General features: G+C 52.2%; 9 protein-coding genes across 9 annotated transcripts; 4 read left to right on the top strand and 5 right to left on the bottom strand.

Annotated features, from left to right (window-relative positions):
* Positions 1 to 112: 112 nt before the first annotated feature.
* Positions 113 to 848, bottom strand: BO82DRAFT_378597 (uncharacterized protein; the record flags this gene model as incomplete). The annotated part of the gene is made up of 2 exons (XM_025637635.1): positions 113 to 492; positions 548 to 848. 2 exons carry the CDS (start codon positions 846 to 848, stop codon positions 113 to 115), a joined length of 681 nt encoding a protein of 226 aa, XP_025486937.1.
* A 1,496-nt stretch (positions 849 to 2,344) lies between these two features.
* On the bottom strand, positions 2,345 to 7,691 carry bck1 (putative MAP kinase kinase kinase (Bck1)). Its single transcript, XM_025641113.1, has 3 exons — positions 4,694 to 7,691; positions 2,811 to 4,611; positions 2,345 to 2,751 (listed from the first exon to the last, which is right to left on the bottom strand). The coding sequence occupies exons 1-3, from the start codon at positions 7,620 to 7,622 to the stop codon at positions 2,631 to 2,633; spliced, it is 4,851 nt and encodes a 1,616-aa protein (XP_025486936.1). The 5' UTR covers positions 7,623 to 7,691; the 3' UTR covers positions 2,345 to 2,630.
* A 1,130-nt stretch (positions 7,692 to 8,821) lies between these two features.
* Positions 8,822 to 10,192, bottom strand: BO82DRAFT_196493 (NAD(P)-binding protein). The gene has a single exon (XM_025630562.1). The coding sequence runs from the start codon at positions 9,871 to 9,873 to the stop codon at positions 9,133 to 9,135; it is 741 nt and encodes a 246-aa protein (XP_025486935.1). The 5' UTR covers positions 9,874 to 10,192; the 3' UTR covers positions 8,822 to 9,132.
* Positions 10,193 to 10,731: 539 nt separating this feature from the next.
* Positions 10,732 to 12,868, bottom strand: BO82DRAFT_346454 (alpha-keto acid decarboxylase family protein; the record flags this gene model as incomplete). Its single annotated transcript, XM_025633755.1, has 5 exons — positions 12,574 to 12,868; positions 12,431 to 12,511; positions 11,139 to 12,366; positions 10,877 to 11,084; positions 10,732 to 10,815 (listed from the first exon to the last, which is right to left on the bottom strand). Exons 1-5 carry the CDS (start codon positions 12,683 to 12,685, stop codon positions 10,732 to 10,734), a joined length of 1,713 nt encoding a protein of 570 aa, XP_025486934.1. The 5' UTR covers positions 12,686 to 12,868.
* Positions 12,869 to 13,442: 574 nt separating this feature from the next.
* Positions 13,443 to 15,139, top strand: BO82DRAFT_358875 (THUMP domain-containing protein). The gene is made up of 4 exons (XM_025636415.1): positions 13,443 to 14,000; positions 14,056 to 14,270; positions 14,342 to 14,482; positions 14,542 to 15,139. Exons 1-4 carry the CDS (start codon positions 13,709 to 13,711, stop codon positions 14,656 to 14,658), a joined length of 765 nt encoding a protein of 254 aa, XP_025486933.1. The 5' UTR covers positions 13,443 to 13,708; the 3' UTR covers positions 14,659 to 15,139.
* A 1,122-nt stretch (positions 15,140 to 16,261) lies between these two features.
* BO82DRAFT_358873 (phosphotransferase family protein) lies at positions 16,262 to 17,651 on the top strand. Its single transcript, XM_025636414.1, has one exon. The coding sequence runs from the start codon at positions 16,498 to 16,500 to the stop codon at positions 17,359 to 17,361; it is 864 nt and encodes a 287-aa protein (XP_025486932.1). The 5' UTR covers positions 16,262 to 16,497; the 3' UTR covers positions 17,362 to 17,651.
* Positions 17,652 to 18,283: 632 nt separating this feature from the next.
* On the top strand, positions 18,284 to 22,053 carry BO82DRAFT_358871 (putative SNARE-dependent exocytosis protein (Sro7)). Its single transcript, XM_025636413.1, has 7 exons — positions 18,284 to 18,514; positions 18,621 to 18,960; positions 19,015 to 20,592; positions 20,649 to 21,204; positions 21,262 to 21,383; positions 21,440 to 21,727; positions 21,781 to 22,053. Exons 1-7 carry the CDS (start codon positions 18,428 to 18,430, stop codon positions 21,804 to 21,806), a joined length of 2,997 nt encoding a protein of 998 aa, XP_025486931.1. The 5' UTR covers positions 18,284 to 18,427; the 3' UTR covers positions 21,807 to 22,053.
* On the top strand, positions 21,857 to 22,362 carry BO82DRAFT_196365 (uncharacterized protein). Its single transcript, XM_025630561.1, has one exon. It carries the CDS (start codon positions 21,968 to 21,970, stop codon positions 22,232 to 22,234), a length of 267 nt encoding a protein of 88 aa, XP_025486930.1. The 5' UTR covers positions 21,857 to 21,967; the 3' UTR covers positions 22,235 to 22,362.
* A 251-nt stretch (positions 22,363 to 22,613) lies between these two features.
* On the bottom strand, positions 22,614 to 24,476 carry asf1 (nucleosome assembly factor ASF1). Its single transcript, XM_025636412.1, has 4 exons — positions 24,035 to 24,476; positions 23,938 to 23,977; positions 23,558 to 23,866; positions 22,614 to 23,495 (listed from the first exon to the last, which is right to left on the bottom strand). Exons 1-4 carry the CDS (start codon positions 24,141 to 24,143, stop codon positions 23,096 to 23,098), a joined length of 858 nt encoding a protein of 285 aa, XP_025486929.1. The 5' UTR covers positions 24,144 to 24,476; the 3' UTR covers positions 22,614 to 23,095.
* Between the last annotated feature and the right edge of the window lie 15 nt (positions 24,477 to 24,491).

Below are 24,491 nucleotides of genomic sequence, written 5' to 3'. Positions count from 1 at the left end.
CTGAATCCCGAATTCCCACCCATCTATCCTTGGAATCACAAGTCAACCGCCAGACCACAGCCATGAAGAGAGATCAACAGGTGCTTCCACAAGTGACTCGACCTTATCTCGTCTAGAGCAACAATCCACGCTGAATATCGCCCGGTCCGGACAGCGGAAGCTGGTTGAGCTCGATGTCCTGGACGCCAGCCATGGCGCCGACGACGTCCAGCCCCAGCAGGAAGAACAGCAGCTCCAGACCGGGGTAGCGCTTGATGGCGAAGCCGACGTAGTCAAGGTTGAGGTGGCGCGCGTAGGTGTAGACCGTCTGGAAGCGGCCGGCCAGCCACCACAGGTCGAAGACGTCGTGGGGCTCGCTGCGGGTGGCGGCCGCGCGGAGCTTGCCCTTGAAGATGGTGAAGGCGGGCAGGTGCTGCACGAGGCCCACGCCCATGCTTTCGCCGCGCACCAGGGTGAGGCGCGGGTAGCAGTGGCACATGGTGTAGTGGGAGCCTGGATATGGGGGTTAGTATGGGGGGTCTGGCGATATAGAGAGTGGATGGCTTACCTCGGAAGCGTTCACAGAAGATTTCGACCAGGACCGGCTCCGTCTGGTTGGCGCTGTCACTCCAGATCACAGCTACGTAGTCCTCGCGGTTGCGTGGGATCACGGTGAAGTTGCTGACGTCGTCCAGCAGAACAAGGATGTCGGGCTTGGTCGCGGACACGAGGCAGTCGATGTCGCTCGTCTCGCGTCGGCTGCCGAGCAGGGTGCAGGCGTAGCCGCCGAAAGTGCCGTATTTGACGCCCGCACCGGCCAGGGCAGTGTGGAGGGCAATCGCGGCGTCGTTGAGACGCTCCTGACGCATGGTGCTGGGTGTTGACGACGATGTTGTACCTTGGAGATAGAGAGTTAGAGTGCTACAGAGACGTATCTGCGTCTCTTGGCCCAAGGGCTGGAGCTTGGCTTGTCTGGAAGAAGAGTTGCTGGTGTCTGGCAATACTCTCAGTATGTGAGGCTGTCTGATATCAGCTGTGCAGCGTGTTACTTACAGTGAGGTGGGCGGGATGCGTGATGCGATGTACCTGCTGGATCTATGAGTGCTTCACAAGACGTGCTCGTGCTCAGAGCAGCGCTGAGGTCAAAGACTAAAGACTTGTAAGACAAGAATCAAGCCAAAGAAGAGGAAGAGAGAGAGACAGAGAGTAGACATGTGCTTGTGTAAGTAAGAGATAGGAGCAACATCGCCGTAGAAACAAAGGGCAACTCAGTCGCCGGGGCATAAGAGCTCACAACAGCTGAGGGCTCGGCATTCTCCGCAAATTTCAGGCCCAGGTTGCGCTGCCTCACTGTATTGCAAATTCATTTCTCTGTGAAAGCTGCTACTCTTTAACCTTACGGGTCACTCCTTGGGGCTGCTCTGAGGTCTGCTCCTAAAATGAGCCTATTCACCGCTGCTCTGTGGTGCAACTGGTCTTGCACTCGTCCATTGACTTAATCTGCTGTATGCAGAAAGAAGCATAAGCAGGCTAGGAAGACATGCCCCAAGAGATGTGGAGCTCATCCGGGGGAATATGCCTGGCAACTGAGGACTGCATTTAGAGAACAGATAGCCACCGTCAATATGGCTGGCTCAGAGGTGGCCTCGGGCCATGGCTTCCAATATCCTGCAAGAGATTAGACATGCACATCTAAATTGATACAGATACTTACATGAACCACCTGAATAAAGGGGTAACATCAAGTTCCACGCTTCAGCTTGTCACCGGAGCGACTTTTGTCAGAACCTCAGGATACGTGAGTGGAAACACCAAGAGTGCAGCTAGTTGATACCAACCGAGAACGGAGTGGTTACGTTAAGCTACAGGGCACGTGATCTACAGTTCAGACACATACACATACACACACATCAAGCAACTATACACATCAACAGCGGTGCAGAGTAGCCCAAATACACTCCAAAAAAATGATCCCCAGAAAATCCGCTCTTTCTTCCAACCCCCAGAAAGCAACAGTCCCACAACCACATGCCAAATCCTCTCCGACCTCCACCCCGAAATCACCCAACAATGTCTGGGTCTTTGGGCATACTAACTTTAGCGCTGACTTTACGAGGAAGGGCGTGCGGGTGGTCAGTAATCAGCGTGTGTATGTGCTGCCTTGGGGTGGGGAGTCGCGAGATATGGAGGAATGTTTCGATGCCGGTAAAGTGATATGTGTATGGTCAGGTATATGTTGATGCTGGCATCATGTCATGGCTGCCGTGCGTGTGCAACTTTATACCCGACGTGGTTCGGTCAATTATACCGTTGCTTCCATGGTAAATAGTTTACCACAGACGCCATCCTTAGGGCGGACTGATATGCTGACAGTAAAGTTTGCTATACCTTGTGGTCTGCATCCTCACAATATATATGTACACAATGGATGAAAGAAGAGACGGCAGAGTGGTCTGCTGACTTAACAACACCTTCCTCGGTGAAATGTATGCACATTATGTCGCACAGTCCGAGTTACGACGCGAAAGAGGGGGTATGAGCACGAGGAGAAAAGTGCAATGCAGGGGACAAGGGCTAACGGGCTAATGATAACACGCTAAATTGGGGACTGACTGTACACTACTACATTGCTTGTTGGTTTTTGTTCCCTTTCAAAGGACATGTCGGATCTTGGCATAGAGTTCCGTGTCGAGGAAGTTGTACTTGGGATCAGGCTCGCAGAATGGATGACGAGTCAGAAGAGTCTCTGCCGTAGGACGATCAAGAGAATCCCTGATTGAGGCTCATATTAGCATATCAACACGAAAGGAAATAGGATGGAGAAGGCTTACACAGTGAAGCAGTCGTACATAAAGGCGAGCGCGGCTGGACTGATGTTCATGGATACGTCTTCCGGGATAGGAGGTGCCTGACTCAGACTACCCAGTTTGAAAATGGCACCGATCGCCTCTTCCTTACTCCATGGCCGGCGGCCAGCGAACATCTCCAACACCACACAGCCCAGGGACCAAATATCCACTTTAGCACTGTAACCCATGCCTTGGGACTGAATGACTTCAGGCGCCATCCAGAATACTGACCCTTGCATGGAATTCGTCGAATCGTTGCCATAAATGTTGTCCGTCTTCTTTGAAATGCCGAAGTCGGAGATCTTGCATGTTCCGTCAAGATCGAGAAGGATGTTGTCGGCCTTCAGATCACGGTGTAGAATGCCCTGGTCGTGAAGGTATGCCAGCCCGCTCAACGTCTGATGCGTAAGAGACTTGACTACACTTTCTTCGAATTTGCCATGCTTTCTGAGACAGCTGCCAATGGAGCCACCAGAAATATACTCGAGGTAGATGGAGATAGATAGGTCGCCTCGTTCGCAACCGAGATACTGCACAATGTTCGGATGTTCCAGGTGCTGCATGGTGTCGATTTCTTGATCCATCGCAGCGACCATCTCCTTGATTCGGTCCGTATCTTGCCCTGCAATGCGGGGATTGACCTCCACCTGTTTCACAGCCAAGACCTCACCATTGTCGGCATTCATGCCAAGGTACACTCGGCCGTAGGTTCCCTTGCCGATCAACTGACCGCGAATGATCCGGAAGGTGGGCTGCCGTTGAGGGATGTTACCAGAGGGTGCATGGGTCTGGGGAATAGGGTCAAGCTGGCTCAACCGGCTGCCAGGCTTCGGGCTGATCTGCATAATCTTGGCGCCGAACATCTTGGTGCTCTTGCGACGAAGAATGTCACCGGATCGTTGATTGCCGGTGGAGGAGGTCACACTTTTGTTTCTGCTAGCTCGGTTGGCGCCCTTGGCCACTTCTCGAATAGACTTCATGCGAGTAAGTCCACCCCCGGAGCGACTTACATTCCTTCGCGCAACAGCACCTGGCTCCGGGGGCCTGACAGGTGGTTCGCTGGGAATGTTGACAGGGGCCGAAGGATGTGGCATGGTGTAAGACGGACCGTCTGATTTTTCCTCGTGGCTCAATTCGTTCTCCGCTGCCATTTTGCTTGCTGGTGATGAAGGTGGGGACATGCCCTGTCCATCCAGATAAGGGGTGTCAAGGTCAATGTCAGGGAAGAAGTCATCGAGATGATCGATAACGCCCTCAACAGGAGGTCTGCTAGCCCAGATATCGCCTCGGGCAAACGAGTCTCTGCGTGGGGGCCTCTCTTCTTCCGGCGAAGCGGTCATATCAGAGTGATATGCTTCCGGAGCGCTTGAATCGCCGCTAGACGCTAAGAAAGTGTCACGGGTAGCACTCGGAGACCGAAAGCTCACGGAAAGTCCTTTGCGTAGTCTATTTTCAGTGTTCAAGGTGAGAGATGGCTTTGCTGCTCTCTTTTGCGATTCGGGTGAGCTGGTCAATGATCCTTTCTCCGCCACAGGCGATTTGGTATTTGCCAATGGTATGGCGAAGAGGCCATCATCGGAATCGTCGTCAGAATCATCCTGTGGCAAGGGCGAGCGTTGGAATGAAACTTTCGTCTCCTCAAAGTCGAATTCAGGTCCGTAGGATTTACGGGACTGCAGGCCCGGCCTAGGCTCCGGGGGCGAAGTGTTGCCCTTGGTTGGTGACGGCACACTGCGTGCCGTTGGTGTGGCTTGACTATCCTGATATGTTCCCTTCACCTCGTCTATTGCTAGATGTCAGTGACAGAACCACATATACGTCGTCATCTGAAAAAGTTGCCGCACAAAGGCACCAATAGGACTTACCTGAATGATGTGTGGCGGGACTGCTTCCCACATTCTTAGTTGGGCTGAAAGAGCCCGCTGCTGGCGGTACTGATGGTATTGGTGTTCCAATAGCGCTAGTGATCCTACCAACACTGGCTAGAGCGGCTCCAAGTCCGTGTGGCTGCGTAGGAACTTGGACACGAGGACGATCAATGTCCCGTTTCCTTAGAGAATTGACCTTCGTGAGAGTGCTTGACTCATGTGGTGCCGTCGGGGGTTTGCGGAGTGGGACCAATGGTTCGGATTTCTTGTCTTCATAAGGCGATATGCGGGGAGAGTCAAAATCAATAACACCTTCGCGCCTATAGCCGGTTTCGCCGTAGGCATCCTTCCTCGGTTGCGGCATAGGCGGGACTTTCGAGATGCGATAGGCTCGCTGTTTCCGCTCGACCTCGCGCATATGCTCCTCATGACGAGCTAGCAAATCCGCCTTCTCGGCATCAGCTGTTCCGGCGTCCGCAGCATGGTCCACGGGAGAAGCTGCAATAGAAGCTTGCGACACGTCACGCGGAAGCTTAGCAGAGGACACCTTCAGCTGTTGCCGTGAAGAAGCCACTTGTGGTGAGGTAGGCTTATTTTGAGTTTGAGGTGAGATCCTATTCAAGGCATCTTCATCCAGTGGCTTTCTATGCACTTGATGGGCAGACGTTGGTGAAGCAGTCGCTTTGTCTGGGATAGAAACTCCCAGCCCTGCAAAGTGAGGGAAGCCATTGGTGGCCAGTTGCATGTGCGATCCACGTACGAATAATTTGAGTGAGCCCAGAAAATCCGACCTCGACCTCCGACATAGAGCCAGATTGGTGTCGTTCAAAGGTTCGTCATGTTCCGTCTGGCCGGGCTCGGTCAAGAAGATCTGGGCCGCAGTCCAGTCCGATATTCCAAGGCTCTGACAGATTGCAGAACGCAGCGTCTCAACGGAATCCATTTCGGTAATATCCACCAGCCGATAATTCCAGCCATCCAGAGTAACGAATGTCCACTTCTTGGCTTTTTGCGTTTTCTGGCGCAAGACCAGCCGTTCATGATCCGACATGGATGCAGACGATGGGCGTTCACCCAGCGACATATCGCTAGTGCTAAAATTTGGCTTCGCATAGGGGAGGTGAGAGCCATTCTGGCGTGTATTGACAGGGCTTGTTGGCGACTCGAGGAACTGTTCTTCAGGAGAGGGGTGAGTGGAATCACTTCCTTTGGTCCGCTTCTTGAAAAAGTTCAGAAGACCTGTTCGGTGATCCTTCGGGTATGATGAGGGGGTCTCTCCGCCAGAGTGGCGATTGTAGGATTCATGGGGAGAGGGGCGTACTCCGTTGTCCTGTCTGTAAGACTCATAGTACCGGCGCCCAGTTAGGGAGTCTGCACTGTTCCCACGAGAATGTTCAAATTTGACACTCAAATCACCTGTCGATGAGGATGGTCCCGGTTGCGCAAGGGTGGCATGCTGTGTTGCCGGACTGCCACTTTTAGGGCTATCCTCATAGGGTCGTATGGGAACTTGGAAAGTTCCACCATCGCTGGACATTGAAGGGCTCTGCCTTTGGTGTTCCCCACCGATGCTAGACAGAACCGCCCTAGAATAATCTGATCGCGGCCACATAGTGCCAGTTTCATTATTACCAAATTCAGATAACGTGGGGTCATGGCTGGCGGGTATGGGCGTGGTGAAAGATCGCATCTGTGTACTCTGCCTCTGATTATGGACCAGCTGGGATGCCTTGAATTTGGGACTGTTTGCGACACTTCCTGAGAAAGGGCCGGCAGAGCGGGGCTCGTGGGTCACCTTCGGGGAGGCTTCGTGCCCTCCATCAAAAGCAGCGTTTGGATGAGAATCTCGACGTCTCTGCATCAAGTAGTCCGCATCATAAATGCCATCCTCGTGAATTTGGCGAATCAATTTACGCATGCGTTTGCCCTCCTCGCGCTCGCGAGTCTGATCCCAGCCCGTACCGCTCAATTCGCATTCCTTTGCGAGTTGGGGGTAAACGACGTTGTGCATCTTACCCAGGTTCGGCCGGCCATTCGAGCCATGTCCTAACTCCAGGAAATCGGCGCCCTCGATTTCTAGCGCCCTAAAAGTCTCTTGCCAGTCCTTCGAAAAGCCATTTCTCGCAAGCCATAGGAGAACTCGGTCGAGTGGCCATTGGACGGCCGCTTCGTTGGGAGACATGCCCCCGAGCAGAGTGCTGCTATTATTATGACGATGACTAGGCGACTTCATCAGCTCATTAGTAGGCGCAGGCTGCAGTACGTGATTCTGGGAGGCCGTGGCGGGAAATCCCGACGCAATTGGTTCGTGAGACCCGTCATTGACTGCTAATGCCGAAGGGAGAGTACGCGAGGACGGCGTGGAAGGTACATTGAGGTCCCGTTTGTAGGTGGATGAGTCCCCGGTGGGATACTCATAGGTCTGAGCGGAGGGGAGTCGCTGTCGTTCAACAGATGGCATGGTTCCTGAATTCTCGTAGGTCGGAGCAGAATGCACGTCAAACGGCGGTATTCCAACACCCGGTCCGAAGGAGCCCGGTTGCGGGACGTAAGTTGCAGATGTTCGGGTATCAGTAGATGAAGGTATCGAGAGGGCAGTGGGACGACCGTAGGGCGATTGATTCGTAGGGACCATGGGAGGGGGCGGCGGGGGAGGTAAGAAGCCTTGGGATAGTGCCTGTCTGGCCCAGGTCTGTTGCTGCCAGCCTAAAGTATTCTGGTGCTGCAGCTGAGGATTGGTGAGTTTGGATGCACCGTATCCTGCTCCAGGAGGTGGCCCAGGGGGCGGAGGAGGCATGACATTTTGGGATTGGGTTGGGGCGTATCGAGGCGGCGGTGGCGGTAGAGGTATCATATGCGCCTGGGAGGGCTGCGTCGCCGAAGGAGGAGGGACCGGGATGTATTGCTGCTGCCGTTGGCCATCCATCTTGACGGTGCTTGGGTATCACCGTTGCGACGAAGCGATCTTGATCGGATGCCGAAATCGCAGATAGTCTGCACAGAGAATGCTAAGAAGTTCTACTACTTGTTCGGAAGCCCCTCTCTGAGAGAGCGAGAGAGATTATGCGCGTCACTGAGGCCGAGTGATATGGACCATCCGCGATCAATGATCGAGGAAAGTCCGCATTCTCAATGCTCCCAGAAAGCCCGGTAATGACCCTAAGCGATTTCGACCAGGTCGCACAGGGAACACGAAGTACTGGCGAAGTATTCAGGGGAGGGCAGATAAAGGAGACGGACGCGAGGTATCTCGATGCACGATTGCAATCATGCGCAGCTAGCCTCCAAATCGGGTACGTAAGCAGAATCGGCAGGTATCTGCGGCCATCGGCTTCGATAGATCGAATCTCGTGAGGTTGCGGGCGGGCGGGCAGAATCGTGCGCACGTTGTTGTGAGTCGAGTAGACAGCACGATCCTTGTATGGGGAAAAAAACTATATTTCCAAAGATGCTGAAGAGTTAGAATTAAGCGACAGCTCGAGGAAATTGGAAATCTGGGATGGACAGCCCCCTGATAATAGGTCTGTCATTAGTTGAAGGGGGAGGGGGGGGGAAGGGAAAGGGCAGGAAAGGACGATGCCGCGGAAGATTGGCGCGGGAAGCTAAAAACATACCACTAGCCTAGCAATTTGAAAGAGATTAGTTTCCCACGTTTAAATTAAAAACCACTAGTTGCTCATTAGAATGGTTCCTTGAGATAAATGAAATGTCTTTCCTCAGCAAGCCAGAAAACCCGCTTGCCATTAACGATGGGGTAAGTCAGGCCCGGCCCAGGCTTCGTAGAAGAGGAGCTTTGATGCGCTGGCCGCCTTAGCGCCCCTTCAACGTCCCATCTCGATCACGTGGTGGTCCGATAAGCTGTCGCAGTCACAGCACTTTGCCTGGTTCATTCTTCTGCATTCCCCAGCCATCATTCCTTGAGTCTTGGCAGTGACTCCCAGGGTGCTGACATCTTGATATTTTGAGGGCCCTTATCGATGAGACACTGTCAAATCGAATTGGTGAAACAAGATGACAGCGAGATCCATCACGTAATCCGGTCAAAGCCAGGCTGACCGAACATAGTTAGTGCCATCCCACGGATGATTGCTAGAACTATACAAGTTTCAGACGCTCATTTTATGTGCCCCCCCTTTCAATACCTTCTTCATACTACCTACCACTTTGACCCCAGGGTCGCCTGTCAACACCACGAAGAAACTAATGCTGGCTAACTCAACACTAGTCGGCAATCGCAGTGTAACTCAAGACGGCAAATCACATTCTTGACTAGTGACACTTATAATGAAATGTCTGATTCCAGGCGTTCTCATGTCTCACATCGAAACCCACCCAGAGCACTATTTGAGATGAGTTTGACCTCTCTCTCTGGACGGCCTAACCGAACTCCCTTCTCCTGGGGCTATCCTCTTCCAGACTCGGGGGCACGTTCGCGATCACAGATGCCGTTCCACCAACCAGCCTTCTGACCCATTCGGTCTCTGCTCTCTCTCCTCGAAGAACGGCCGGAAGAGCGCTTGAATGATCTTATCGGGACGATACTGCTCATAGTACTCTCCGGTGGAGGGGTTAACAGTGCGACCCGTCACCAGCGGCATGCCCACCAAGATCTGAGCATTCTCAGGCAGGACCTGCGCGAAGATCCGACTGACAGTCTGCGAGGCCGCCTTCGCGATGCTCAAAGACGCCATGCTCGGGTCCGGGTGCTTGTCCAGGACACCGCCCGTGACCAGGAACAAGGGCCATTCGCCTCGCGAGACAGCCTCCACCCGGGCATGTCCGCGGAACCACTGGCCGGCGACCAGCGTCCCGACCGCGGAGACGCGGAAATCCAGCTCCAGCTCCTCGGGCGTGAGATCCGCGACGGAGGATTCCGCCACCCGCGCGGCGTTGTAGCTGAGGACGTCGAGGGTTCCACCGAGTTGCTGCAGGCACCAATCCAGAGCGGACGTCAAGCTGGCCGGGTCGCCGGCGTCCGCTGTATGGTGGACCACGTTGACGGTGTTCTTGTCTGGGGCCGCGTAGCGGACTTCCTCGGCGATGGACGCCAGGCTCTTCTCCGTGCGGGAAATCAAGGCGATGTTCCACCCGAGACTGGCGAGCCACATGGCCAGCGACCGGGACATAGAGGACCCGACGCCCACGATGATGATGTTACGGTTGGTGCTGACGCTCATTTTCTGTCTTACGCGTTATTCTAAATCCAGAAGAGTAGAACTGGCGGCGTTCAGCTTGGATCAGTGCAGCAAAGCAGTAGGCGAGGTGAATGACGCGCGCGAAGAGGTTGACAGGGTGGTGAGGGGCAGTTTCTACATTCTGCTTATAGTCTGTTGACATGGTAACCTAGACCTTCTCTTAACTCATCGGCTTGATGCGTGATTGCGGGGAAGTTCCTTTGTAAATAATTGCATGATGCCCATAGCGTTCGTAACGCCCTGCCTGTAAGACGGAATACGACCAACAACGTCACCACAGTCTTGGAAGATCATACAAAGCGGGGTTTCCGGACAATTGATCAGGCTGTTCTAGCCCGCATTTCTCTCGCTTGGAAGGAAAGAATGTAAGGAGATTCGGTCATGTTCGGCTGGTAAGGAAGTATGGCCCAGGCAGTTCTCTGGACGAAATATGCGTAGATGATAGATGGCTGCAGAGACGTGGACTAGATTGGGAAAGGTTCTCGAACAACTTGGAAGGACGACGCCCGACAAGTCATCACCCAAAAGTTCCTCCAAACGGTGATAGAAGCCCACCCTCCTACAATGCAATTCTACAAAGGAGAAAGCAATATTAACTCATCTTGAATTGTTGTCATTATCATTAAAATACATATTGAAAATCAACGTAACGGAACCACAACTTTCTTAATACAATTGGCTGTGTCCATTAAGCCTTTTGAATCGGCTGGATCTTGGTCAATTTCGTTACGCCCTGTGATTGCTCGAATCAAGGTAATTTCTTTTCCAATGCAAACGACGGATGGTGGAGCGGAAAGACGGCGGGCGAGTTGCTGGATTGGCGTTTCGTGGTCATTATCATTACTTGTTTCTCGCAGCAGCCGCTTCGGCGGTGATCTTCAGCGCGGCGGGGGCATCATCCCTAGGCATGTGAAGCTCAACCAGCTGTGGTGTGTGGTCAGTATCGCGGTGGGCTAAGGTCTCTTGGACTTGAATTGACACTTACCTGCAAGTGCGGTGCCGAGTTGAATTCCTCGTTCGCGAAGAGCTGCTTCAGTTCGTCGCGAGTGGTAACCTTGTGGCCAGTGTACTTGTCCTTGGCTCCGAAGACGGTCGGCAGGGCCTTGTGGTCCCAGGGTTGAATGTCGTTGTAGCTCTCGTCCCACCCGTGGATGTATCGTTCAATAGTGTAGCCGTTGTTGCAGATGACGAAACTGGTTGTGGTGTCAGTGTATGTAGCGAACAGAAGGATTGTGAAGCACGCTTACATGATGGGGTTGAGGTTGTTTCGGATCATGGTGCTCAGCTCCTGCACAGTAAGCTGGAGACTACCATCGCCAACGAAAAGGACTGTCCGACGATTGCCGAGCTCTTTAGCCGCCAGAGCAGCACCCTGGCAGGCGCCAACCGAGTATCCGATGCTACCCCATAGGACCTGGCTGATAGCGGTAACATTGGCAGGGAATCGGGTCTCCCAGATACCGAAGTTCGCAGTACCCGTCTCGGTGATGACAATGTCATTTTCCTTAAGCCACTGCCCGACCTTGGGCCACAACCACTGGTGCGTGATCTCGGTGGCTGAAGAAGTCTTCTCTTCCTCGGGCAGTGCGTTGGATAGGTACGGAACCGGCTCAGCATTCACTTTACCCAGCTTCTGGATGACCTTGCGCAAGACCCCTTTCATGTTGATGTCAGGGTATTCAGAGTAACGCACGCGCACGTAGTTGCTGTGGAAATCGATGGTGTTGAGCTGTCCGATGCGGTAGGTGAATCCACTGGTGTTGAAATCAGACTTGATGGCACCGATGCTCAAGATGAGATCCGAAGATTCGACTTGTTCGCGCACACCTGCGTTCGAGCCTGTTCCGGCGTATACGCCTCCGTAGTTGGGTCGCGACTCGTCCACGGCGCCCTTGCCCATCGGAGCCACGAAAGTGGGCAGACCAGAAGCCTCCATCAGATCATGAACTTCATCAAGAACACGATGGCGAATAGCACAGGCGTCAACCAAAATGACGGGCTTCTTTGCAGCATGGAGGTATTTCAAAACAACGTCGACCACGTAGTCTTCCTTCTCGGTTTCATTCGCGGGAAGGGACAGATCCAGCTTCGTATTGAGCCTCTCGCCTTCAACCTGCTTCGTGATCATATCGGTAGGGAGCGTGATGTAGACGGGACGACTGCGGATCCAGCATTCGCGAATGGCGTTGTCAATCAGAGTTGCGACCTCGAGAGTCTCGGTCAGGCGGGCAATTGAACAGGAGACCCCAGTGTTCATCTTGGTGAAGACGTTGAAGTCGCCGTTTCCGAGAGTGTGGTGGAGCAACATGCCATCTTTCTGGGATTGAGAGCTGGGCTGACCCACGATGTGAACGATAGGCACGAACTCGGAGTAAGCGCCAGCAATGGCATTGAGGGCTGAGAGCTCGCCGACTCCAAAGGTAGTGATCAAGGCACTAATGCCGTTGACTCGGGCATAACCATCCGCAGCGTAACCTGCAACCCTGTTAGTCTGACACCACGGATAATGAAGGTGCGAATTCCAGGATGGTAACCATACCAGCATTGAGCTCATTGCAATTTCCCACCCAGTTGAGACCACACTTTGGCAGATAGTCTAGAGCTGCGAGATTGTAGTCGCCTAAAGAAGTGCGATGACATTAGAAGGAGAGCAGGAAACATGGCTTGTTATAGGCAACTCACCGGGAACACCGTGCACTGAGCGAACCCCCACCTGGTGAAGACGGTGGAAGAGATACTCGGCGACAGTAACAGGCTTCTTGAGCTCTCGGGTGACGATCTCGTTAGTGGTCATCGCGAACGCCAACAAGCTAAACAGTAGTTGAAGTTGATTGAAGATATGAGGAAAAGGATGAACAGTGTATGAGAGGAAGGTTGAATGTTTACGCGGAGGAGGGAGAGCATAAATAGTAGTTGAAAAGAGTTCTGGCCCTGAGAGTCCGTCGGTTGTACGTCATGAAGATAGCGTGATGTCATGCTGAATGGGCATAGCTATTAGCTGGAATTACTCTCGTGCTACCACCCTTTGACTACAAGTACCGTAAATTACTATCTATCTATCCATATCCACTCTCAGGTGCTTAAGCGCCGGGCTACCCGAGACATGGCCGCGGGCTATAGCCAAATAGCCATAGGAATGCATTTGACCCTGGCACGATGTCGGACCGGAAAGTCCAGTGGTTCGATGGTAAAGTACGACAACGGACGGGCATACTCGCACGTTGCAGTGACCCGTCCGGCCGAGAACAAGCCGTCAATCACTCCACCTTTCGAGTCAATGGTGAATGGTTCGAGCCGGAGTGGAATGACGATCTCGCTGTTGCTCTTCCCGCGCTAGTCCCAAAATGGAATTTTGGATGCCCCGCCGCCTTGATCTTTCCTGCTTATCGCTCTCTCCAGGTAGGAAGTTGATGCATGCATCTAGAATCTCATTATCACGCGTAGTTCTAGCGATCAGGACTCGCTTCCGCACTGCTCCCACCTCTAGCAAGGTGATTGATTCGTTGACGGGAGGAATCCTTCGTGAAACACCGACGACCATCCAGTGTCTGACTTCTGCGCATGGCTGGAAAGGGAAAACGGTCCATGCCTGATAACATGTCGGCGCAGTCGTCTAAGAAAAGAAAGGTTCGCACCCTTGGAACTCATTGCCACCAAAGTCCGCCCATGGACTTCATGACTCTCCTGGACTCCTATCTAACACACGGCTTAGGGTGGCGGTGGTGGTCAATGGCGCAAGCCAGGCAATAAAGCAGGGATCGAGGGTGGTGATTGGGGCGTGTTTGTGAGTTGCGACATCGGAAAGGAGTCCAAGTGTATGTCGGAGGCTGTGGATTTGTTTACACAGGTACGTATTATCCCGGCCCTGTCGAGCGGGGTCTTCCCCGCTTCTCTGTCGCTGGCATCCCTCCCATCTGAGAACCGTGAACACTGTCTAATATGCTCTGTTATCCAGAGCATCGAGGGGTCTGAGAAAGTCGACGATGGAGACAAGTCCGACTCAGATGAAGATGACATCGAGGCGATGATCAAAAAGGAAGTCGAAGGGCTGAAGCCCAGCCAAGCCAAGTCTCGACCATTCCAAGCAATTCGAATGGACTTACCATGTTGTGCGTTTGACCTCCATATTAACTTTTTGATATTGCCAATTACTGACCCTGCCAGTATCGTTCATTCGATTTGACAAGTCCATTGATCCAGAGCAAATGGTACATCAATTGTGCCTTGATGCGCACGCTCATCCCGAAAAGAAGCGCTCTCGGTACATTCAACGCATGACTCCTGTCAAGTCGGTTCGCAAGACTCTCAGTGTCGAATTGGAGTCTTTCGCGCGCGATGCTCTCAAACCTCACTTTCATTCTGGAGGCCCTCCAAAGAAGGTACGTTGTTGTTGCTGCAGTGACCCTCGCTCCGAGACCCACGAGAACGTACTAAGCCATGACATCTTCAGTACGCCATCCGGCCAGTCGTAAGAAGCAACAAAAAGTTCAGCAGGGACACGGTCATCAAGACCGTTGCTGATGTCGTTGGCCCTGAACATCCTGTCGATCTCAAGAACTATGATATACTCATCAACGTCATGGTTATCCAGGTGAGCCTTGAGAAAACAAATGCATTTCAGGTCCTCATGGTTAACATCACATGCCGCAGAATGTTATCGGTATCGGTGTCGCGGGAAGCGACTATGAGCAGTTGAAAAAGTACAATCTGGCGGAACTATATACTCCAACTGCTGCAGCGCAGGCTGCTGAGCCTTCCGAAGACTAGAGCGAGCATCGTATCATATCAGACAGGTCTGTTGAACGATCTTCTCCGAAACATCTCGGACACATCTCTAGAAATCGATTTTGGAAGAAACAAATGACTATTACTTGGACTACAAAAATGCGTCGGCTCTGGCAGGTGAATCTCAATAGTTAGGAGCTGTTCGGAAACCGCTGGGATGTTCCGGATGGACACAACGGCGAAATCGGACGCCTTACCCGGACTCGTATTGGACGTAAGCTTATGTCTCTGGCACGTAGACCAAAAGTCACGGTGGTGAGCGATGCGTTCAATACAAAAAGGACGCGTCAGGCTGCAGTGACTGCACTGATTTGACTGATTCATGCTGGCTTAGCTTTCAGGTTGCTTGGGACTAGTCGAGCACAACAGCTGCGCATACGTCTTATCGTCACAGAGCCACCGCTCTCGGATACATCGGGATGTAATTGCAGATGTAGTGAGTCAAATATAAGTTTTTATGCGGACTTTGTCTAGAGAATAATAATTCCAGTATTTTTCAATGGTTTTAAAATATTGTCAACAAGCCGTAAGTTGCCCAAGTTAGGGAAGTCAACCGAAGGTTTTTCCCCCCTCTAACAGCATCCACAAGCCGGCGAGTCCACATTCCACATTCTGTTAGATCGAAGGGTCACAAACATGGGGCAATCGGTGAATCTCACGCCCCAGGGAACCTGAACCAAACTTGCAAGCGATGGTCCGTCTCCGACTAGACTAGATCAATGATGTTGGACATGCAAAGCGATGTTGCAGGCAGGGAGGGACCCATAGCACGCAAGGGACGTTCTACCTGACAGGTCGAGTGAAGTTGGGTTTAGTAGAATACCAGTAGCTTCACAAAAACCCGACCGAATGGAAACATTGCTGTCACTCTTGCCCAGGCTGATCTAGTCCTTCTAGTGCAGCGTGTACATGTGTACATTAATAAAGTCCAACCTACTGGTGACACCGTAGTATTCTGGATGAACCGGACGAGCCAACCATAAGTCATTACGAGGTATGGGCTTGCATTAGACTAGCGAGTTCGACTCCATTGCAAAGACTAGAGCCGGGGATAGATTCCTGATCGTTGTTTAGCATCACGATCATGTGTCCAGTAACTCCAGTTCATCAACATTGAAGCGAAAGAAGCGAAAGCCTGGAGCCGGCAGATCCTTCCACGATATTGCATTCGGTAAAGCGGTGCCATGATTGGGCGGGGCCCGTTTCACCTGCATGGCGCCTTTCTCAGAGCGGGAGAGTTAGGCGAGCCCGCGAGGCCGAACCTTACTCAGACTCAAGAGTCTCAGACCCTCTCTCTTTACTACTCCAGTACGGAGTACCTACTAACTCCTCTATCGCGTTGGAGTCTTTCGGACTTACATCTACTTCCATTCACCATGGACGCTCTACGCGAATTCCCCAACTCGCTTAATCTGCTCCAATGGGGAAGTAGCCCCCAAACCGGAGACTCTTGCCAGTCTCCTGCGCCCCTGGTTGCAGCACAGAGTTGTATATATTCCGGTTAATCAAGCGGGGAGATACTGTAAATCTTGCAGGACAACAACAGGTTTTCTGGCCCACGAAGCATGTTGGTCCTGGCTTAACATAACCATCGACTGTCTGCCACCCATTGCCAGGAGAACATCTCTGGTTCTTCTGCCTGCCAAAGGACTCCGGGCGCGATTCGATACCCCTCTCGCACCCCTCTTACTAAAAGCTGCAATGTTTGCGCGGAGTCGGATCGATATTCCAGATCACGACGCTTACGATGTTATAAGAAAGTTATAGAACCTGATGGGACTTGTTGGCTTTTCTTCGTTCATTCCGCCCTGTTCTTCCATCATGTCCCCTTCTTTCTCTGTCTCGCCAACTCGCAAGCTTGAACCCCCGAGTACAAATACTATTGGTTCAGTACTCCAACGGCACTTTCCGCCTTCGGTCCAGATTCAAGAGGTATATCCCCTGGAGGGGCATCTACATTCCGTCAGTCTCCTGATACTTTCAAATGGAGACCAATGGCTTCTGAAATGTCCACCTCGGTCAACAACACCTCTTCTGCGGCGAGAACAGCTCCTGCTTGAGACGGAAGCACGAGCCCTGTCCATTCTAGGGCAGAGTGCAACTCCATATGTGCCATCTTTCGTACATTATGGCTTTCAAGGTGGCCCTTTCGGGTCTGCCTTCTTAGTCAGACATTATGTCACTGGCTCGACCTTGAAGGAGATGGGACCCCGACTTACGACGCAAGAACGCCGAAAACTGGACAAAGATCTGGGATCGCTGGTCCAGCAGATCGGACAACCCCTTTCAAGCTCCTTCGGCTCGCTGGAGCAAGTGGCCTGTGGGCGGGGAAAGCTCTCCTGGAGGGACGCTTTTGTCATGCTCTTCGAGGACATTCTGCGAGACTCAGAAGATGCTTTTGTTCATCTCCCCTATTCGGAGATTAGGCATCACGTTTGCCGCTTGTCAAATGCACTGGAAGAAATCACCCTCCCACGGTTGGTAGTGATTGGCCTAGGTCGGCCGTCACAAGTATTTTTGGATCCGGTGTCCAGGAAATTGTCTGGAGTGACGGGCTTTGGCCATGCACTATGGGGCGACATATATATGGCAGAGGTCTTCGAAGACCCTTCGCCTGCCTTGCTCGAAGGCTTTGGCACTCGACTTACAAAGAGCGAGTCACAGGTGACTCGTCAATTACTGTAGGTGACTCCGCACTCGCCCAGTATTGTCAAATGAAGCTAATGATCGGTTCAGTTATGCTTGCTACCGCTCTGTCCACAACATCACAATACACTATTATCGCGATAAAGACATGGCTGCTGAGATGGAGGCGAGGAGACGGCTAACGACGACCTTGGCAGAAATGAATGCCATTAGAGGGGCTCGATGATGCGCCAGGAGGAAACTGGTTGGCAACAATCAGCTCAGTTCTCTTCGGTTGTTACACTCCTGGCCATCATCGGGTCGGGATGATGATTGCATGACTTGAATGCTCGTGTTCTTAGACTTTCCTTTGTTTGTATATAGCGAGAAATAAACAGAGTGCAAAGCTTTGGAAAGACCCTTGATCGGAACCCCACGATCTAGGTGGGTAGCAAGCCCCCCAAATCGCATGTTGGTCGGTAATCACCAAAGCCAGTTATGAATAATTATTACTGTAGAGGAAGTCTTCCGGTGATTTGAAGGTGGACGTCAAGATTATCTACGGGAGTACGGTTTGGCTTGATTTGTTTTGCGCCGGGCAGCTCCTTGGCAGTGACCGAGAAGAACATATTGTTGCTGCCTAAGTGATTCATACAAGACAAACTTAGTGAAGTAAAAATGAGATTGAATGGCAGCTTTTAGCCACGTTTACGCGATAGCTAAGTTATATCTTGCTTGCAAATATGGGGAAATCAGCCAGCAGTTGAGCAATGACAGGGAAACTAGATCTAGCAATAGTTACTACCTACTATCTGTAGTTGATCATCACATGTTTACTCAGTACTCTGGGAGCGGCTAGTGCAGGGCGGGCGGGTGGTCCAGTTTGCCCCGCCCCGGACCGCCGCCCATAAGGCAATCAACAATCAATCAGCCAGCCAGCCTTAATGCCGTCAGTCAACCTTGAACCTTTGCTTTTCTTCCCCGCGGTAATGACCTTGCGCTTGACTTGATCCTACTTCCGTGGGGTCACCGCTGGTCTTTGTTCCTGTTTATTTCTATTCTATATCCTATCTCTATCCCACGTTCAAGATTCTCTGCCCATTCTCGACAATTCGCCTCTAGGAGAATGGCGCACTTCCTGCGAGGGAAACAGGCCGGCATCCAGAAGGACTTTTCCGAAGGGTTGTCGCCGGACCTGTTCGCTCTCGATGATGTACGTCTGTGCCGGATATACCCTCCACATTTCCCACCACTAAAGCCTACTGATATTTTTACACTATTGAATCGTATATGCTAACAAATCGTTGTCAATCTACCAGTTCGCTCGCTGCGGTATCAACTCCCAAGTCAGTGCTATTGCCTACGATCCGATTCAGTCCCTCCTTGCAGTCGGAACCAGTGATACGCAGTTTGGACATGGTCAGATCTACATCTTCGGTCAACGGCGCGTATCGGTCGTCTTCTCGTTGCCTCGCAAAGCCTCTGCGAAACACATTCAGTTCTGCGCCGACAAGCTCGTTAGTGTCGACTCGAAAAGTGAAATCACAATCTTCTCCCTTGAGACCGGCAAAACATTAGTTTCGTACGCTCCCCCGAGTCATGCGAGTGCGTTATTGACCGATCCGAGTCTCGACTATGCTTTTATTGGGTTGCAGAATGGTACGGCCTCCGCGCTAGGATTCACGTGATTCCTTTTCTGATAACATATACCAGGCGATATTATTGCATACGATCTGGATCGTGAAACTTTGACGCCCTTCAGAGTGCCGAATCTGTGGGCTCAACGCAATGCCCGGACGCGGATGTGCCCGGTCATTAGTCTCGCCTTTTCTCCTCGTGACATTGGCAAGATCTTGGTCGGGTATCCGGATGGCGCAGTGACCTTCTCTTTCAAACAAAACGTCGCACAGAAATACTTCGAATATGAAGTGCCTCCAGGCGCGCTGGGTGGGAATGCGGAGGTACCGATCTCGGACTTGCGCAGACCCAGGTTGACCCAGGCACTTTGGCACCCGAATGGTATCTTCGTTTTGACTGTTCATGACGACAACAGTCTGGTTTTCTGGGACTCGAAGGACGGCCGCAAGGTGATGGCTCGGTCCATTGACACCCCCAATGTTGATCAGCCAGGCGTAAGCCCCGAAAGGCCTTCTTCGGCGGGAGCCCCTGGATTCAAGGATCCGATCACGCACGTTGCGTGGTGTGTCAAGGATAACGGTGATGACAGTGGGCTTTTGATTGCTGGTGGTCGGCCGAAGGCCGAGTCCCTCAAGGGCCTTACCTTCTTGGATCTGGGTCCTACTCCCAACTATCAAACGTCTACTTGGCCTATGATTTCGAAATACTTCGAATCTCCAAGGCGTGTCTCGGTCCTACCCACCCCTCCCGGAGGCGAGGTGGTTGACTTTTGCCCTATCCCACGCAGCACTCCTTATTTTGGCGGCGCCCATGACCCCATTGCCCTGATTGCCCGCCTGTCCTCAGGAGAACTGATCACCATGAGCTTCCCGACTGGACACCCAATCACACCTACAAATATGCTTCATCCATACCTGTCTTTCGTGCACCCGTTTGTGACCAAGGCAACATTAACCGCAGTTGATCGCTCTGCTTGGTTGGGCTTGAAAGAACGTAGGTCACAAGGGCCTAAGTTTCTCTTGGGCGGCGCAGAGGCCAAGAAAGCACTTAAACGCTTTGAAGACCGAAACATCATCACCACCGCCCATGCGGATGGCACTATTCGTATCTGGGACGGAGGCATTGATGACGAAGTTGAAAACGGAGAGATCATACAAGTGGACTTGGCCCGCGCAGTAGGTCGTGTGGGCAACGTCGAAGTCACCGAGATGTCTTTAAGTGGTTCAACGGGTGAGCTGTCTGTAGGTCTCAGAACTGGTGAGCTTGTTGTCTTCCGCTGGGGAAGCAACAAGAACTTCGGTAGTGAGCAGCCCCCAGGTGCCAACGAAGGGCCCGGTAAGTTGACCTCGATCACTCACCGGGTTGATCCTGGGCTCAAGCAAGGCGTTCTTCCCCTCACTCTCCTCAACATGCAACATGGGCCGGTGACTGCTTTGAAGCACAGCCAGGTCGGTTTTGTCGCGGTCGGTTTCGAGAGCGGAAGCCTAGCAATTATTGACTTGCGTGGGCCGGCGATCATCCATACAGCCCAATTTTCGGAGTTGCTGAAGGCAAACAAGAGGAGCAGCTTCTTCAAGCAGCGCAGCTCCGAGTCTCCCTCTCCAGAGTGGCCCACCTGTATCGAATTCGGTGTGCTTACGCTCGAAGGAGAAGGTAAGCCGTTTTCAGAAACAGTTCACGAGCGCTTGGATGACTGATTGTTCTTCTAGACTACTCAAGTATCTGCTGCTTTGTAGGTACCAGTAAAGGTAATTTGGCGACTTTTAAGATCTTGCCAGCGGAAAATGGTACCTACTCGGCAGTCTTTGCTGGTGCGACTTTACTGGATGATAAGGTCATCAACATCATTCCCATCAACGCTGATAGCGGTAATCCTGCTTCGGCTTCTCCCAACGCTGTTGGAGGCCTCCGCAACGGTATCAGGGTGAATGGAGTAGTGGTTGCCGTGACCGTGTCAGGGTGTCGGATTTTCAAGCCTGCGACATCTAAGGGCGCTCATAGGTCTTGGGACGATTATCTTTGTGATTCAGCTACAATAGTGAAGATTGAGGGCCGTGGCTATAGCCTTGTTGGTCTTTTTGGCGACGGAAACACACGGGCATTCTCTATCCCCGGTCTCAAAGAGATCGGTTGCAGCCCAATCAATCAAATCGCCAACATGAGACGACTTGCCGATGCTAGTGTCTCCTCTAATGGTACCGTCATGGTCTGGACAAGTCCTTCAGAAGTGGGGTTGTTCAATGTCTGGGGAGCAGGAACTGGCCTGTGAGTCGACCCGAGCGCATATTTTCTCGGTACACAGGTTATTAATCTATATTACAGCCGACCTTCTGAGGACCAATTGTACAATCCTCAGGCAGTCGTTCCACCACGACCAACGATCACGAATATCCAGTGGATCTCCGGCACGCAGTACATCTCGCCGGCCGACATGGACTTACTGAGTGAGTTTACCCTTATAGCCCTACCTCGGGATTGACAAACTAACAGCATCTCCCAGTCGGTGGTCCCGATCGCCCACCCTCAAAGCGCATGCAGGAACAGATGCGGTTAGACGAACAGGAGCGTCGAAAGGCATTCAGAGAAGGCAGGACAAACACAAACCAGTCCTCAAACTCAGGCAACCAGGAGGGATACTGGTCCTACATGCAGCGTCAGGTCACAGAGCGTACAGACCGACTCAATTTAGCTGGTGACCAGATGGAACGGTTGGAAGAGAGCAGCAGCAACTGGGCTCGAGACGTCAACAAATTCGTCCAGACCCAGAAGCGGAAGGCTGTGATGGGCGGTATGTACACATCTTGATCTGAGAATATGCTGGGTCAAACTGACAAACCACAGCCCTCAGTTCCAAATTCGGTCTCTAAACCGCTTTCCTGGTCGTCAAATTCACCCTTTGAGAAAGGAAATGTGCTTCCCAATAACCTGATATTGGGCTCTACGTATTCATACCCAGATTTTGTCGGCGTTGGTTGATGTTTGTGTTCCTTGGCCGCAAGGAACAGTTTCATGAGTAGATGACTTTCAAATGTTGCTGAGAAGCTTATGTATTGCATCGAACATACTAAGCATTGTACCTATCCTAGCGGATTTGCGTCCGACCACACATGTCCCAAATATTTCTGAAACCAGAGTCGCATGCACTCCGACAACCGAAGAATCTTACAACGGACAGACTACTATACAGCTTGGCCCACGCTTCCACTTTCCCGTCCGATTCTGCCTCAAGCACGAATGCCACATAGAGTATCAGCAAGAACGTCTTTCCTTCGGTGATTGCCAGCTACCTGCATAGCATACTACGGTGGAAACGCACTGCCTTCCAGAGTACTGTACCCTTACTTACATACCCACCGTCTTCACTTCTCCATACAATTCACAACCCACTCTCACCGCACATCCCGCCCAACCCTTTCCTTTCATTCGAGTTTTTTCATACTGCTTTCCATGCGATTGACCGAGAGACTGGCATCAATCTCCCAAGGTAGTGAAATTCCTTACCGCTAGAAGCCTCGGCGATAAGTTGACGGCGGGGGTAGCTTAATCAATTCTACGGGTACTTTATTGTACTATTCACATACACAGGAAATGAAGCTCTATTAGCTAATCTATCTACGGTACAGCACTGAGGTTTAAGAACCCCCCCCCCCCCCCCCTTTCAGCCTTGCGTGGTTCCGATGTCAGGGGTCGAGGAGTTGCCACGGGTACAGTACGTAGCCCCCGTTGATCTTCTCCTTGCTTTTCTGTTGAAGCGGGTTTTGTTTTATTTCCGGTGGAAGGAATGTACAGTCAGTACAGGGTTGAATTGCATTCGGATTTTTTGGGGTCTGGAAGGGCTGGGTTCAGAGGTGATTGAAAGGGAGTTCTTGAGGAAGTATAAATTGTCCGGAAGGTCAAATTATGATTTGGTTCTTCTTATGTCAATAGATACTGCGGAACCTTCTTTGGTTTGGAAGGGAATATGATAGGATAGAATGTATCATGAAAGAAGAAGAAGAAGAAGAAGACGAAGCATGTCGCAAACCCAGTCGTAAAATCATTTCGAAGAATACCAAGTTGGAAATAAAAACAGAATATACCAACGACTCTCACGCCCAAGCCCACACGCACTCACACACAGTTCGGTCAGAATGGTTCAAAGCAACAGGAAATGAATTTAGTGAACCATCAGTTCCGGCTGATGGTGGGTGGTGGGGTTGTTGCTGGCGCCGCCGGCCGCCTCGTCTTTGGGTTCCGAGTCATCGCCCATCTCGATGTCCTCGTCGCCGTCGCCGCCCTCTTCCTCGTCGAGCTCCTCGTCGTCATCGTCGCTCTCGTCCTCGATGTCTTCACTCTCCGCGTCGGAGATGTCCTCCTCGTCCCCGGCGGTGGCCTCCCCACCTTCCATATCCTGGTCCTCGCCGCGAGAGGGATCCGTGCGCTCCGCCTCCTCGAGCTCCTTGACGAGGGCGGCCTCCAGCTCGGCCTCCTCCGCTCCGTAGGTGTTGCTATCGTCGACGAGGTCGGCATCCGGCTGGTCGGGGGGGTATTCGGCGGGGGCGGATTCCTCCGAGTCCCTGGCACGGAAACATTAACGGCGAGCCCGGGTTAAGGGTTTATGCGTCATGAAACAACTTACCACTTGATCGCAAATCGAGTGACACGGGGCTTTTCCGCCAGGATGTTGCGACGGATGCGCTCGATGATGGGCTTGGCAGGCGGGTCCGCGGTGAGCTCCTCCGAATCGTACTCGTTGTTCACGTAGTATCCCACCCGGACGAACTCCCGGCCATCGTAGCTGCAGGTGAGGAGGATGACGGTGACGCCCAGGATCTCTGAGGTGGGGATGCGCTTGAGGTCTGGCGGGTCGGCTTCGAAGATGAACTTGTTGACGCCCACGGGGATGGGGCCCACGAGTAGGGAGTCGAGTTCTTGGTCATATTCGGAGCTGGAAGCCGAGGGTTAGAGATCGGGGGGGGGAGTATTGGAATGGGTGGCACTGGGGGAGGGCGGGCTTACGAGGTGGCAGAACCGACGTAGGTGAGCTTCCACTCCAGATCTAGTTGATGGAAAGGTTTAGCGGCTGAACTTGTAGATAATGGAGGGAAATTTTTACCTTTTTGAAGTTGTTCAAGACATTCAAAGGTGATCTCGAATTGGTAGGGCGCTGTGAAGGGGGCGGGATTGTTGACAATCTTGACTCCGAGGAGAGAGACGACCGACATGGTGGTATGGAACGGCGGTTGTGAAGCCTTAACGGAGGGCTTGGGTATAAGTAGGAAATTATCGGATGAAAGGGTGGTGAGTTTGGGAAAGGATTTATGAAAGGTGAGAGAGAAACAAACAAAGTGCTAGAGGAATGACTCTAGTTTTATTTGGGAAAGGAAGGGAGGGTGGAGAGAGGGAGACAGAGGGGAGGGGGAGAGAGAAAGAGAAAGAGAAGTGGGGAGGAGAATTGGAGGGATAAATGGAGGCGAGACCGCCAGCCAGTATTGTCTGTACTGTACCTAATGGTGTGGTGGTGGTTGTTATGGTTGTGGTAGTAGTAGTGCTAAGGCCGACAACTAACTACA

The sequence above is a fragment of the Aspergillus uvarum genome (genome assembly GCF_003184745.1).
Source record: "Aspergillus uvarum CBS 121591 unplaced genomic scaffold BO82scaffold_79, whole genome shotgun sequence".
Lineage (NCBI taxonomy): Eukaryota > Fungi > Ascomycota > Eurotiomycetes > Eurotiales > Aspergillaceae > Aspergillus > Aspergillus uvarum.
Note: the sequence above shows the minus strand (reverse complement) of the source record. Positions and strands in the feature narration are given on the sequence as shown.

Excerpts from the sequence above, each read along its gene's own strand:
- bck1 (XM_025641113.1), bottom strand. The coding sequence starts at position 7,622 with ATGGATGGCCAACGGCAGCAGCAATACATCCCGGTCCCTCCTCCTTCG. Across the intron at positions 4,612-4,693 it reads TCCCGCCACACATCATTCAG|ACGAGGTGAAGGGAACATAT; the intron begins GTAAGTCCTATT and ends ATCTAGCAATAG. Across the intron at positions 2,752-2,810 it reads ATGTACGACTGCTTCACTGT|GGATTCTCTTGATCGTCCTA; the intron begins GTAAGCCTTCTC and ends AGCCTCAATCAG.
- BO82DRAFT_196493 (XM_025630562.1), bottom strand. The coding sequence starts at position 9,873 with ATGAGCGTCAGCACCAACCGTAACATCATCATCGTGGGCGTCGGGTCC.
- BO82DRAFT_358875 (XM_025636415.1), top strand. The coding sequence starts at position 13,709 with ATGTCGGAGGCTGTGGATTTGTTTACACAGGTACGTATTATCCCGGCC. Across the intron at positions 14,001-14,055 it reads TCGAATGGACTTACCATGTT|TATCGTTCATTCGATTTGAC; the intron begins GTGCGTTTGACC and ends TGACCCTGCCAG. Across the intron at positions 14,483-14,541 it reads TCAACGTCATGGTTATCCAG|AATGTTATCGGTATCGGTGT; the intron begins GTGAGCCTTGAG and ends CACATGCCGCAG.
- BO82DRAFT_358873 (XM_025636414.1), top strand. The coding sequence starts at position 16,498 with ATGTCCCCTTCTTTCTCTGTCTCGCCAACTCGCAAGCTTGAACCCCCG.
- BO82DRAFT_358871 (XM_025636413.1), top strand. The coding sequence starts at position 18,428 with ATGGCGCACTTCCTGCGAGGGAAACAGGCCGGCATCCAGAAGGACTTT. Across the intron at positions 18,515-18,620 it reads ACCTGTTCGCTCTCGATGAT|TTCGCTCGCTGCGGTATCAA; the intron begins GTACGTCTGTGC and ends TCAATCTACCAG. Across the intron at positions 20,593-20,648 it reads GCTTACGCTCGAAGGAGAAG|ACTACTCAAGTATCTGCTGC; the intron begins GTAAGCCGTTTT and ends TTGTTCTTCTAG.
- BO82DRAFT_196365 (XM_025630561.1), top strand. The coding sequence starts at position 21,968 with ATGTTGCTGAGAAGCTTATGTATTGCATCGAACATACTAAGCATTGTA.
- asf1 (XM_025636412.1), bottom strand. The coding sequence starts at position 24,143 with ATGTCGGTCGTCTCTCTCCTCGGAGTCAAGATTGTCAACAATCCCGCC. Across the intron at positions 23,867-23,937 it reads TACGTCGGTTCTGCCACCTC|CTCCGAATATGACCAAGAAC; the intron begins GTAAGCCCGCCC and ends CTCGGCTTCCAG. Across the intron at positions 23,496-23,557 it reads ACTCGATTTGCGATCAAGTG|GGACTCGGAGGAATCCGCCC; the intron begins GTAAGTTGTTTC and ends TTTCCGTGCCAG.